General features: G+C 45.1%; 1 protein-coding gene across 4 annotated transcripts in view; it reads right to left on the bottom strand.

Moving 5' to 3' along the window:
* Positions 1 to 5203: 5203 nt before the first annotated feature.
* The window catches only part of LOC4576332 (zinc finger CCCH domain-containing protein 18), a 38797-nt gene continuing 29749 nt past the window's right edge, over positions 5204 to 14251 (bottom strand). For all 4 annotated transcript variants that reach the window (XM_061645801.1, XM_061645803.1, XM_061645804.1 and 1 more), the window contains exons 5-8: positions 8606 to 8706; positions 8396 to 8513; positions 8178 to 8311; positions 5204 to 8112 (exon numbers count right to left, since the gene is read on the bottom strand). In XM_061645801.1, coding sequence (XP_061501785.1) covers positions 6123 to 8112; positions 8178 to 8311; positions 8396 to 8513; positions 8606 to 8706 — 2343 coding nt within the window. In that variant the 3' untranslated portion in view covers positions 5204 to 6122. The remainder of the gene's footprint in view (positions 8113 to 8177; positions 8312 to 8395; positions 8514 to 8605; positions 8707 to 14251) is intronic.

The raw sequence follows: 14251 nt of genomic DNA, 5'->3' as shown, positions 1-14251 counted from the left end.
CATTCGGGTAGAGAATATCGTTTGAGCGTGAACAACTTTATAGCACAATGCATAGTAGCAACCAATCGGTTAAAACCATTTTTGTTACCATTTTAGGGAAATGGACACGAAGAGATTTTGTTGTGAAACTATCGAAAGGACAGTTAGCCAAAGAATTTATTAAAGATGCAGAAGCAAGCCGGTGGTTCCCGGTTTGTTGGTTTCGGCGCGCTCCCGTTCATTGAACCAAGAATGTACTTTAGTAAAAAAGAAACTCAAAACCAAGCGAAAACACACACACCCACAAGGAAACCCCTTTAAAACCGGATCAAAATGTAGAACCGAAACGAAAAGAAAAGAGATGTAAAACTACATATAAGGTTAAAAACAACACACACACACACACGACAGGCATTGCATTTTTGTCGTAATCCGTTTTGCTTTTCTCTTTCTACAAAACGCAGACAACAGTACCCGAAAACGGGACAGCGAGTGGGGCAAAAATCATTGTTACAGCGAACACAGACCTTAAAGAAACAAATGAGAGGTGAACTCACGAAAAACAAAAATCTTACAACAAGTAAACTGCAGGATAAACAGGTTTGTGCTACCATTATGGCCAAAAATGGCGCCACACGTTTGCTCTTTGTTACGATTCCTATACGAAATGTCACAGCACAGTTTCTTATCACTTTCTAACGAACGATTCGCGACACGACGATTGCTTTATCCATTCTGTTATCACTAGATGTAAGGTGGCGAAGGAGCGAGGTAGAAAATCAGATAGAACATGAGAATAGAATTTGTTAAACAGTGGTCTTGATTCAGTTAGTTGTTGAGATTGTTTTTATTGCTCTCCATTCCTTACTACTAATCCGCCGTTCGGTTACTGAGTGGTTTTTTGGCTGCATAAATGATGGGCACGGGATCGATCCCAAGCGCTCCATTACGATCGTGCATCGAACCGTCGACAGGGCGAACAGACGGAGTTGAATATATCTAGTTACGAATTTGCTATTAATACTACTTACCATAAATACTTACAATTTATCTACTTGAAGCATACGAAAAAAACACATGCCCAACAACTCGCTCCTGTGTCTGCCCGGTCCACACGGAACGGAAATGGGCAGAGAGCAGCAGAGCGCGGTCACACTTTTTTACGTTATTTCTAGTGAAGAATTTTATTCAACTACAGTAACAATCGCTTTTCATGCTCGCATTCTCTAGCTGAAGCGAACTTTCCCACCCCGGAGACGGGACTGACCCGGCGGCGGTTGTTGGCTCCCCACGTGTACAGTGTCACACTATCTGTTTTCCTCTGCCTTCCTCATCCGCCATTCGCCTGCAATTTTGTGCGTAACGAAAGCATTTACCGTAAATAATTGTAAAATCGAACACACACACAAACAACCATGCGAAGAACGTACGCCATCTTCGTGCCATAAACGAGCTACATTTACTAAAAATAAAAAGAAAACTAGGCAGGGTAATGCTTTCCTTTGCCCGTGAGCCTGTTTTGCCCGTCAGCCTATTGAACCATGCCTACGTAAGAGAGCCTACCGCTCCAAGTTGTTGTGAAGCGGAGGAGGTGCTAATGCGAAGGAAAAGGAAAACAGAACAAAGAAACAGAAGCCGAAGGATATCAAAAGTATCCGTTAATATATTATCCTTTTTGCCTAGACAAAGCCATGCAGGAGGGTGTACCAGTAAGAAGGGGGTGTTTGGTTTGTTTTCTTAGCAATTGTAAACTAATCACCAAACCGAACAAAAGGCGGAAAAACAGAAAAAAGGAAAGAAAGAGAAAAATTGCTTTGACTGTTGATAACGTAAAGAAAAGATAAAAGAGCGTATAAAAGAGCGATGTTGAAGCTGATTCTTTTTGATAGTAGCAAATGGCACTAGGATAACCATATTGGGAAAGTGATATGGCAAATGAAATTAAAACAAAAAAGTTGATCATCAGAACAACAAACAAAAATTAACAAAAAAAAAAAAACAAGAAAACTCTTTACAATGTCCGCTATTACTATCGCAATGCAGATCGAAGATCACCGGCTAGAGGACCCGGCATTAGGAAGGTCGCAAGCAGACGGCTAGCTTAGTGAATCCAAACAAAACAAAAAATCCATCAACATTTGATATTGTTTCCTAGTTTTGGCGAGCGTATTGCGGTGTAGGAGAACCAATCGAACCAACCAACTCCTCTGCTGCTACCGCAGAAAGCAAATTTAATTGCATTTCTCTCTCTCAAAGACACACATATACACAAATTTATCCTCATACAAAACTTACACACGACAAATCCAGACATACACACATACACGCAGAATGTGTTGTATAGTAAAGAAAGAGAGTGAAAGCGATAAAAGAACGTTTAGAACAAAAAAACAAATGTTCCCATACTTCAATCATAATAGCTAAAAAGAAAAAGAAAAAGAAAACATAAAGGGAAATAACTTACAAAAAAAATCACACTTGACAAAATGACACTGAACAAACAGAAAATTACACAAACAAACACACACATCTATTAGCAGCAGAGCGCAAAAGAAGAAAACAAAACTAGTAAAAACGAGAAGAAGAAAAAAACAACAACTAAAGAACACTTTTGCGCGCGCGTGTTGGTTGGGCGGGAAATCATCATAAAAGAAAATCCATTTCGGTTCGGTTTTTTCAAATGCAATTTTTTGGTAATAAAATAAATCTGTGATAAACACAAAACAAAAACTGCGCCGTATTGCTCGTGGACCATGTGTTAGAGGATCATCGGTTCATCGGTTCATCGGATCATCGGATGTTTTTGGTATCTTTTTTGTTTAATAATTTATTGATGCTTATACACGGTCATAAATCGAGAAATCGGATCAGCGGGGTTACAATTTTTTTCGTGAAAATATTCTAGTCATATTGTGATTTGTCGGACCATCCAAAGGAATACCAAGGGTCGGTGTTCGGATGAGGGATTGGTATAGGTTCAAGATCATTACTGGGACCGGTATGAGTCCAATAACGCTTCCAGGACGAGTATGAGGTCAATATTAGTTCCAGGACCAGTACCTAGATAGTACTGCACGACAGTGAGGTCGCCGTACATCTCGTACAGCTCGTCGTTATAGCGGCTCCTCCATTGTCCTTCCACACATACGGGGCCAAGTATCCTTCTGAGCATCTTCCTCTCGAACGCGGCTAAGAGGGTTTCGTCAGATTTGGACAGTGTCCATGTCTCGGAGGAGTATGTGAGTACCGGTACTATATAGGTACTATATAGTCCCAGCTACGTCCGTCGCGATAGGTTCTTTGAGGTGAACTGCTATCTCAGACCGTAGAATGAACGGTTGGCAGCCAGCGTCCTTGCTCTCAACTCAACTACCATGCTATTGTCGGAACTGACCCTTGAACCGACATAGGTAAATTCTGGGATGACTTCAAAAGTACGTTCTCCTATCTGTACGTCACGCCTACGTAGGTTTAGATTTGTTATTGGTAGGTCCGCTGATGTTGCCACCATCAGTTTGACCTTTGCCTCGTTTGTCTGCAGTCCGAGGTTCTCTGTCGCCTGATGTTGATTGCAGACCAATGATGTCTATATCATCAGCGTATGCCATGATCTGGGTTGACTTATAAAAGATGGTTCCCGAAGACTCCACCCTCGAGTCCCGCATTGTCCTCTGTAGCGCCATGTTCAATATGAGACAGACACACGGCCCCACGAGTTTTCCATCCACCTTCACTCGGCAACTGAAGTTGGTCATAGTCATTCTAACTAGCCTTATAAGTTTGGCCAAGATTCCAAAAGAGCTCATAGCGTCATACAGTTTTAACCTGGCTATGCTATTATATGCGGCTTTGAAGTGATTAAAGTGGTGGTACGTGTTGTGTCTGTATTCTGTCTGGATCTTCGCGAAGATCTGCCGCATGGTGAAGATCTGATCAGTGGTTGATTGAATTAAATTCTAACACCGTAATTGTCAGTAAAACAATTGATGGTACACCTATGTTGAAATGTTGAAATGTAACACAAATCAGGGCATAATTATGTGTTTTAATGAGATTTAAGATCCATGGTCCTTTTCCGCCAAAAGGGTCAATTGTGAATTGTTTTAAGTAGTATATTCTGGCTACATTTCGGCGAACGAACAATTTTTGGACAAAATCAAATTTTAGGCACGATTTATAACAACATAAATCATTTCAAACCGTGTTCTAATCTACCATTCAAAGCTTTTAAGCATAAAAAATAGTAATAACATCGATTTGTAAGGTGATCTTGAAATTTGTGCTTTTGTTTGAATTTATCTTATTAAATTTATTATTTTTAATCAGTTTATTACCCGTTTTAAATTGTAAATTGGCATGACTTTGAATCATTGGTTTTGTGTTCTTTGGTACTATGGCTTATTTATTAAAGGCTGGGGTAAATTGTCCGTACACGCTAGTGTAATTTCGATTCTCACTAGCGCATCTGGCGGCGGCTGGTGGATGCTTTTTTTTGGTAATCGAGGGAACGATCATGCCGAATCTCAAATTTTAGTAGTTTATCACCCTTTTTTTTCATACGAAAAAGAATGCAATGCGTGCAGAACATGTGTATCTACCTTTTACAAAGCTGTTCTCGTCCGAATTAAGTAAAAAACATGTAAAAATAACATATTTTCTGAAGCGGCTCCAAATTGTTTGGCAAAATGCCTCGGTCAGCCGCCGCCAGATGTGCTAGTGAAAATCGAAATTACACTAGCGAGTAAGGAAAATGTACCCTGGCCTTAACAAATGCAAATGACACGTTCAAAGGTGTCCGGACGGATTCAAAGGTGTCATCTGTTCTGTCCGGACAGTCAACGATCTCTCTTCGTAGAACGATCTGTCGATCGTGTTCTGAACCGCACCGCACACACACACACACCTCTACAAGCACAGTACAAACTGCCATTGCGGGCTGTCTTGATACAACGTTACAGGAACTGGGTGGCTGCCAATAATTCCTACTGTTTAATTAATTTTTCGCATCTTTTTTAAAATACAATATTTAAATATAGCAGAAAACAGTCAATAAATCATGGAAACAAATAACGCAAAATTTCGGAAAACATCGCAAAACTCCTGGGAAAACCTGTTAAAATAACTGGTCTAGCACTCAACAAGTTAACGGGTAAGTTAACACTTGTTCGTTTTTATGCTTTGCTTTATTCATCTTCATTCATAAATCGAAATAAACACAAAGTTGTTTTTTTTATAAAAGAAAATTTTATTTTCTTCATCATCCTCTGTCAAACGTTCCGTTATCGAAGCTATGTATGCTTTTCTGTTTTGTCTTTTTTTTTTAATATTCGTTGCTTGCCCTATCGTATGGGTGTTGCCACTGTGTGTACTTGTACATATCATACATACATTCATACATGTTACAGGGGGGGGGGAAGTTAAAGAAGAAAACAGTATCTCAAATATAACGCTAGCATCTCACGCCCTTTCCGTTTAACTCACTTTTGCATATTAAATTTCGATCCATCTACTGCTCATTACTAACTCTAGTACTATTACTTCCAAGATGGGGTTTTTCCGTTTTCTACACCTCTGTTTGACAATACATCATCATCATCATCATCACCATCATCATCATGACCGTTTTGCTTAGCAACTATTACTTTTAATTACTTTCTTCCTTCATTCTCCCCCTTTGCTCTCTACGCGATTTACAATGCCTCGGTTCGTTTGATTGTTGTTTGTTAGCCAGCATTGTAGCCACACTTTCCACCTGCAGGGCGGAAGCTCTTCCGACGATATGTTACGATCGCTTATCACCTTTACATATTTTTGAGTATTTCCATATTGCTCGTTTATTGCTTGCCACGGTTCTACAGTATTTACAAAAACAAAAAAATATTTAAGAGAATATTTCACACATCGCTAGTGGACGCGATAGCAGGCTTGGACGGATTTGTTTATGTGAAGTTCTCTTCTTTCACTCTCTCTCTTTCAGCACGTTGCCACCGCGTATGATTCGGGTTAGGTTGGGACAGGAAGGACGGGAAGTTCGTTGGGTTTCAAAAAATAAATTAGATCTTTTCCAGCATTTTGTTTTGGGGGGGAAGAGATGGGAAAAGGAGAGGAGGGAAAAAGGGAAACCCATGTTTCACGGCTCGCGCTCAGTACTCGTACGTGCCGAACACGTGCGCACCGCGACGCTGGGAGGTGGCGGCCGAGCCCGCCTCAATGGCTACCGGGCTGCCGTGGTACAGCAATGGCGCCGGCGGTCGGATCGCCGTCCGCCGGAACTCGGACGGTGCGTACGCCGGCTCGAACGGCACAAACTCGCTGTCCGGCTGGTGGACGTACCGGTTGCGGAAGAAGTTCTGCGGCGCACTGCGCGTCAGCGGCTTGAGCGTCGGGTTGAGCGCATCGTTCAGCGTCACATCGTACTCGTCGTCGTACAGCTGGTCGAGCGTCTTCACGTTCACCACCTCCTGCTGCTGCTGCTGCTGCTGTGGTGGTGCCTGCGATGGTGGTGCCGGTGGCGCTTGCTGCTGATTGCGCTGCTTGCCGGACACTGCCTGCGGTGTGGTGGCACCGTCAATGTCGATGCGGAACGGGGCCGGCTTTTCCGGCTCGGACGACTTGCCGCCGGCCGGCTGCTTCGCTACACCGACCGGCTGTAGACCGCGGGCCAGGTACGGGTTGCCGCCGCGGCTCGGAAGAAAAGGCCGCTTGGTAGAGCGCACCGGCGCACGGGCAGTGCTCGCGCTCTCCGTCGCCGGTGGCTCTCGCTGCTGGGACTTTTTCGACTTGAAGTTGCTGTACAGAGCGGCCTGCGGTCGGGCAATCACAGATGGGCGTGGCGCGGGCACATCGTACTCGGCATCTTCCTCCTCTTCCACCCGTTCCGGCAGCACGTTGCGATTCGGTTTGGAAGGCGCTGGCGCTGACTGCGGCTGGTGCTTTATGCCACCACGCGATCCACCCTTGGCGAGCTCGGAATTGTCCCTGCCGTTGACGCGCTCGCTCTGCTCCGGCTTGCGCACGCTGCCCGGTGCCGTACGCAGTGGCAAATCTTCCTTCGCCACGATCACATCGTCGTAGTACACCACATCGGACGAAGCGCTCGGACGGGGCGGCTTTCCGTCCGCCTCTTTGCGCTTATCGTCACGCCTGGCCGGTACCTCCTCGTACTCGTCGTAATACTCCGGCTCGGGCGCTGCCGTCGTTGAGCCTTTCGCACCCTGTTTCCCGCCCGCCGCATCCGGATTGACGTACGCGTACTTGCTCTTCTCGTTCAGCGGCACCGGCCGATTGATGCGCGGCGCTGCCCGGGGACGGTCGTAAATGCTCGAGCCGGACGGTTTCACCGTCACCACGTCGTTCTGCTGGCGCCCTTTGTCCGCGGCACGACGCCCACCACCACCACCGTACGATCCGCGTGCATCATAGTCGTCGTCCTCCTCCTCGTCGACCTCGTCCTGATAGCGCCGATCGTCGTAGGCCGGTCGCTTGGCCGCTGGTTTTCTCTCCTCCACCACCGAACCACGGCGGCTTTCCGCATCGCCTGCGAACGAGCGACGATCCTCACCTACCGCCTGCCGGCGACTGTCGACCGTCGGTCGGGATGGCCGTCTTCGTTCGTTCACCGTCGCCACCGGCCGTTTCTCTTCCACCTCATCCAACGGCATGGGACGCCGCATGGGACGTTCATCCGCGACCGGGCGTCGATCACGGTCCCGTCGGCGATCGTCATAGTACCGGCGATCATCGTCCACCACCGGTCGTCGATCTCCACCGTTGCGCGTGCGAGTCTTCATGCGGTACGGGCGCCGATCCTCCACATAGTCATCGTCCTCCTCGACACGCTCACGTTCCCGCTCGCGGTAGCGCACCCGATCGAACCGCTCGTCCTCCTCGTAGTCGTCGTACAGTGGGCGGCGATTGCGCGGACGGTTCTTGCGGCGCCGGTTGCGCTCCTCGTAGTAGTCCTCCTCGTAGTCCTCGTCGTAGTAATAGTAGTCGACCTGCGGACGCCTTCTGCGCACCGGTTTGCGCAACGGTTTGGGTCGCGAGGGAACCGTCGTGGGAGCGGCCGTAGTTGACGTTGTCGGTGGTGGTTTTACCGTGGTCGTGGTGGTCGCCTTATACAGTGGCTCGTTTCTGGAAGCAACACACAGTCGTTCAGGAAACAATTTCATTTTAAATTCCAACCCAATCACACTTACCGGAACCAGTATTTGGGCGAGTTCTTGCAGTCCACCTCCGACGCGAAATGGCAGATGAAGGTCTTCTGGTCGAAGGCCGTATAGTTGGCGCACAGGAAGTCGTACCGAATGCCGTGGATGCAGTGATGGTACAGCTGTAGAAATAAGGCCCCCACCGAAACATCGAAAAAACGATTAACTCCACGAGAAAAACAAGTGGCAAATGACCTTCGACTTACCTGACAGTTGTACTTGATCGAGGCGTAGAATCCATCGTGCAGTTTCGGATCGCACGTGAACTCGATGTCCTCCTCTGCCGGTACCGAGTCCAGGAAGGGATAATTGGACAAATTGAATCTGGCGGTAGCGGAAAAGGGCATACGAGATTAATATGAAAGGGGGCATAGGTTTTTGTTTTGTGAGCGACGCACTCCGTGGCCGTGACTTACCCTCGCAGCTCTCGAGGCAAATTTGGATCCCAGACATAGTCGACCTGCGGTATGCCGGTTAGAGGAGCCTTCGTCACTGCATCGTCGCCTTGTTCGACGGCCTAGAAGGGGAAAGGAAATGTGAAAATGATTCAATGTCAATTATTATACGGTTGGAAAATGCATGCTTAATCGGGTAATTTTGTAATTAGGAAATTATTCTTCGGAGCCACATAATCGCTACCACCATATTGATTGATCTTTTAACAATCATTTTGTGTTACGCGGACATACATTCAATCTCGATGCAAAGCATAACAATCAGAGGTCAGTTTGAAATTGCTGGTATTAAAATAACTTAGGGATTAAATTCAACGCGGAAACAGCCAATTTTCCAACTAGTTCCGCTTATAAAGCTTATAAATGCTAATGTGAAGAATGAGCAATCAAATGTATAAATACTTTGAAGCGCATTTTATTTAGATTAATTCAGGAACTAATGCCAAATGTTTAACTGATCTGTTGATTAATCTGGAAATGATCATGATATTGATCTTGGCCTCCTGAATCCTGGACCAACTACGGAACTGAGACTGACGCTGAATTCGAACCGTTCCTGGAACAGATCCCGAACCAACATTGGTCCTAAAACTGATCCTACCCCAGTACTGGTGATCCAAGATTAATAACGATCCTGGAATTGATTCTGATCGTCACTGGAAATGAATTACATCCTGTACTGGTCCTAAAACTGATCCCAAGCCCAATACCGTTCCTAAAACTAATTCCCAACTAATAAAGGTCGTGGAACTGATCCCAAACCAATATTGGTACTAAAACTACTGATCAAAGATTAATACCGTTGCTTGAATTAATTCTGATCGTATACCGGTACTGGAGTTAAATTCTATCCTGTACTAGTTCTAAAACTGATCCCAAGTCCATTCTGTTCTAATGCCGTTTCAGAAACTGATCCTCAATCAATGCCATTCCTGGAACAGATCCCGAGCCCATACCGATTCTGGTACTAATCATTTAGCGATATCTTCCTAGAACTAATTCCGAAGCGATAATTCCGAGTAACCGATAATTCGAGGAACTGGATCTTAACCACCCCAATTTTGAAACTACCGCTTTTTTACTTTATTTGTTGTTATTTGTTCGTCCCCAAAATTTGTTCGTAGATTTGTCTCAGTCATGGAACGCATCGCAAACTTATCCTGTAGTGGTGGGAGCTCGGAATCGGACCTACCCGATTCCGATTCCGTGTTAGAAATCAATATCGAAGCCGATTCCGATGCTGGAATCGATTCCGATTCCGGAACCTGTTCCGGAGTTGAATCCGGAATCGATTCCGGAATCGGAATAGGTTCCAGAATCAGAATCTGCTCCGAAATCGGAATCGACCTGCGAATTGCAATTTGTTCCGGTAACAAATCAGAAATGACTCCAGAATTGGAATTAGCTCTGGAATAAGAATCAGTTCTTGAATTGAAATAGGAAGTTTCAGAGGCGTAATCAGACCGCAAAATCTCCACGAGAATAGATCGTTTACAATTAAATTTTGTTTCTTTGCGGCTATCAATACGTTGCATCATTGGATCCAAATGTGTCTTCTTATGGAGATTCGACTCCAATTTCGAAGTCGATTCTGATTTCGGAGCCAATTCCGGAGTTGATTGCGGATTCCGGAGCTGATTCTGGAAACTAATTCCGGACCTACTATCCGGAATCGATTCCAGAAAACTATGGAGCTAACCGGAATCGATTCCGAGGAAAACTTCATTTTTACCATCACTATTATCCTGATCTTCATACCGGCACAGCTCTTACTTCGAATCAGCCGCTGATTCCGCTATCATATGTATCAATAAACACGTTCTCGGCAGCACTTCCTTTTTTTCTTATTCTGAATTTTTGACATTTAGACATTCGTAAACATTCGTAACTTAATTTAGAGTTTTTGCCTAAATAATCCCCTGACATAAAACAGTTTATCCAATTCATCTATTCTAAAATAACACACTCTATTGCTCTCCAGCTGGCTCTCCAACAAATACGCACTGTTTCCATTTTTCATAGCACACATTATCTCTCACCATTATCAACATGATCATTTCGAAACATCCATTCAATTTGTTTGCTATTATTTCAACCTTCGGTACATACTGTGTGCAAAAAATCCCTCAAAAGCCGTCCATTACTCACGGCTACGGTATGCGTATGGCAGTAGACAATTGAACCGTTCAAGATGAAGTGTGGCACGTTACGAAACAAAATCCCCCTCCCCTCCAAGTACGAGGTTTGGTGGGAGTGATCGTGGCCGGTGTAAAATTATCCTCCCCCGTCCGTCCGTCGACACGCGTTATCTCTGAGCCAACAGAAGGAAAATCTGCATCCCCATGTCTGTTTGCCCGGTAATGGTGTACAGTAATGGTCACTTCCACTCTCGGTCAGGTGGGCTGCATATCGCCGGAAATGATCGTCGTTGTTGCACTGGAACAACGAACCCAACTTCCGTACGGGCTGGTTGATCTCGCGTCTTTTGATACCCTTTTTCCGCAGTTTTTTCTTCCATTTTCCATGTCCATTATTTTCTGCTCTTTTTGTTAAATTCGTTTGCCAAACGTGTACGTAATCGCGTTGCCAAAACAAAATGCACACTGTGTGCGAACGGCATCAAAAACGCAGCGACGACTACATATCGGACACGGTGCAGTGCAACGCAAAGCTTTGCGTAAAACGACATAGAGTTTTCTCTCTGACGCTCGACGCCGACACCGATCGATGGTGAAAGAAAAGAAAAGGTGAAATTTCCTCCATGTGCCAATCTTCTGGCCGGCCAGACGCCGCTTGTTCCGCCAGAGCCACGGTTTTGCATGCCACGGTGTAGTACACATTGTGCAGTACAGCACAGCGTTTGTTTGGCGGTGCGGGAATTATTATCGGGACGGTATGCTCTTATGCCCGGTGGAAGCTTTCTATCTGGCCACGAGAGGCTGGGCCAACGTTTGCAACGGGTTAATTAGTGACGATGATGATGATGATGAGGTTGTTGTTGGTGGGAGCTGTTTTCAGCTGTTTAAGAATCTGTACTCTCGATGCCGGTTGCAAGCGGGTCGGGTTGGGTTGTTGAACTGCTGTTTCGTAACGTCTACGCGGGGCATCTTCTTATTTCGTTGTACGATTGCCATTTCATGATCATGGTGGAAGGTCTTGCGATTATGGATGGGTTTGTTTGATCTTTCTTTACGTAATTCATGTTGGCCGTACCGTTTAGAGCGATGAATTTGATTACAAAATAATTACAATCAACCGTATAATGCTCGGTGATAGAGGAACATTATAGTTTCAGAGCTATTTGGACAAACATTGCCCCTAAACACACTCATTTAGATTCTCTTAGGCAAACAATTTGCCTTAGATATGCATTGTGAGTTATATATTTTAGTCGGTTTTGTTCATTTCTTTGATAAAACATCCATCCCACAACTTCTGTTCACTTTCCCATCGACCATTCCATCTTGATAATGCACCGACCATGCAATCGGTAAAGAATGTTAACTCAATTAATATCCCACCGGCAAAGGTTCGAAATAAGTGCCGGCAAATTAAAAAAAAAACCAAAAATAAAACAAACAAAAAATTTACCCCAAAAAATGCAAACCTTCTCTCGAACGTCGGATATTACCTAACCCGTGTGAAAACATTATCTAAGCGCTAGAAAGAGCGCTCCTCCTTCTGAGCTCCCACAGCCGATCGCAGTTAACCTCAATTTTGAATAATTGTGCGTGACGAAAGTGTCATTTTTTGATTCACTTTTTTAATCCATACCAGAGCACGAACGGTTCATTATCCATTCCGGAATGGTGCGCCCTCGGCCGGCTGGCCAGAATCGGCAATGAGTTTTGTGTAATAAATCGAGAGAAATTAGTTCAAAAATGCAAGCGCCGTGATCGGAGCAGGGGGCCGAGGGAACCGTTTTAGCTTGCTTGAAGGTGTCATCGATTGCTACGCGCCACCGGGACGCCCTTCTCTTGCGCTGGTTCCTGTGCCGCGTAGTACTTCCGCTTCGTCGCTTTTGATCGATTGCCATTTTCAATAACGGTCGTTTTTTTATTGTTGGTTACGGTTCCGCTCGATCAACATTCATCGGGCATCGATCAGTGACGGGAAGGGTCTTTTGCTTTAAATTTCACCCATCGGGACAAAAGGTGTTCAGTGTAATACTGTGTGCGTCCGTGGTTGGGTCATCCATGGGTATGGCTGAGGCGGGCATGAAAATTAAATCATTCACATTACCTCCACATGCACACAAACGCACAAACAGACAGACCGATTTGCATCGCAAGCAGCTGGAACGAAAGCAGATTGCGTGGGCAAAAGTGCATGAAATCATCGTCCGTTTGTCCGGATTATGTTTTGACGGTTTAATTCAAAATTTTGAACGTGTTGATTGTATGCAGATCGGAATGTATAATTAATTTTCGTTTTTCATTTGTAAAAATAAGGCTCTAAATGAAGAATAGTGGAAACGTAGTATGGTTACATAGCAATAAAAAGCTAAGTTACATAGCAATAGTTCGAATAAAATGTTTACAATATTTAATCAAAATCATGATAAATTCACCCAACATTCAAAAAATGCAATGAAAGTCGAATAAGTCTAATAAAAGTCCTATTTTACTGTTGGAAATTAAATTTAGAAGAAAACAATATTACAAAAAAACAATCAAACAAAACCTCTCAAAATAAGTAGCAAAAAAACGTACAAAAACGTTCAAAACTAACCCTTCCTTCTTTATGTGAAAAAACATAATATCGAGCACAAAGTTCAAGATCAAGTTCAAGATCATCCTAAGGCCCTTTTCGACTGCAACGTAAGCGTAATACTATGACACCACAACCGGGACCTTTTACCTGTTTCGGGGCGGTCTCGAACGCAATACACCCCCCACGGGGGCAAGCCACTTCCTTCGCTGAGGTCACCATTTCGTTCCGGGCTTCCGGCCATCCGTATTCGTTGGCCATTGCTGTGCAACAAAGTAACGAAACCTGTCACCAAATGCAAATGACGACGTTGGTACGGTTGCAGGTAGCAGCATACTATGCTACTAACGACGCAACGACCAAAGTGGCCGATGGCCGGTTTCGTTCACCATAAAAGGTGCCACCTGGGCAACAGCACGGTAAACACGGACCGATGATTAGGCCGTTCGTGGCACGTGCCCCATCCGTTTAGGCATCGTAACGAGGGAAGAAAGCGGAGACTGGCGAGGTTTTCTGTTGCAATAGTTCGTGTGGCACGAAGCTGGTGAATCCTCCTCGTTCGTGATTAGTTAATGAATAATAACCCGTACAACCCCCGTTAGGCAGGGTTGATTATTTGGAAATGTTTTCGAGTCCCGCCCAACGAGACCGCCCAAAACAAAAGGGCACCCATCTCGGTACGCGGGGAACGTTAGAGTACGTTTGCGCGTCGGTTAACCCTTTTTCGGACGGCTTTCGGTGTCGTAAGCCGCTTTTTAATAGGTTAAGGTTAATGGAAAGACCGATATGCGCACGGCTTCAGGTGGGCGGTCAGCTCAGATAACACGATGGCATAAGGCAAGTGTGTCATCGACACCATTCGTTTGGCACGCAAGCGACTATCAGTTACGGACCGCC

This window comes from Anopheles gambiae, chromosome 2 (genome assembly GCF_943734735.2).
Source record: "Anopheles gambiae chromosome 2, idAnoGambNW_F1_1, whole genome shotgun sequence".
In the NCBI taxonomy this organism is placed as follows: Eukaryota; Metazoa; Arthropoda; class Insecta; order Diptera; family Culicidae; genus Anopheles; species Anopheles gambiae.
Note: the sequence above shows the minus strand (reverse complement) of the source record. Positions and strands in the feature narration are given on the sequence as shown.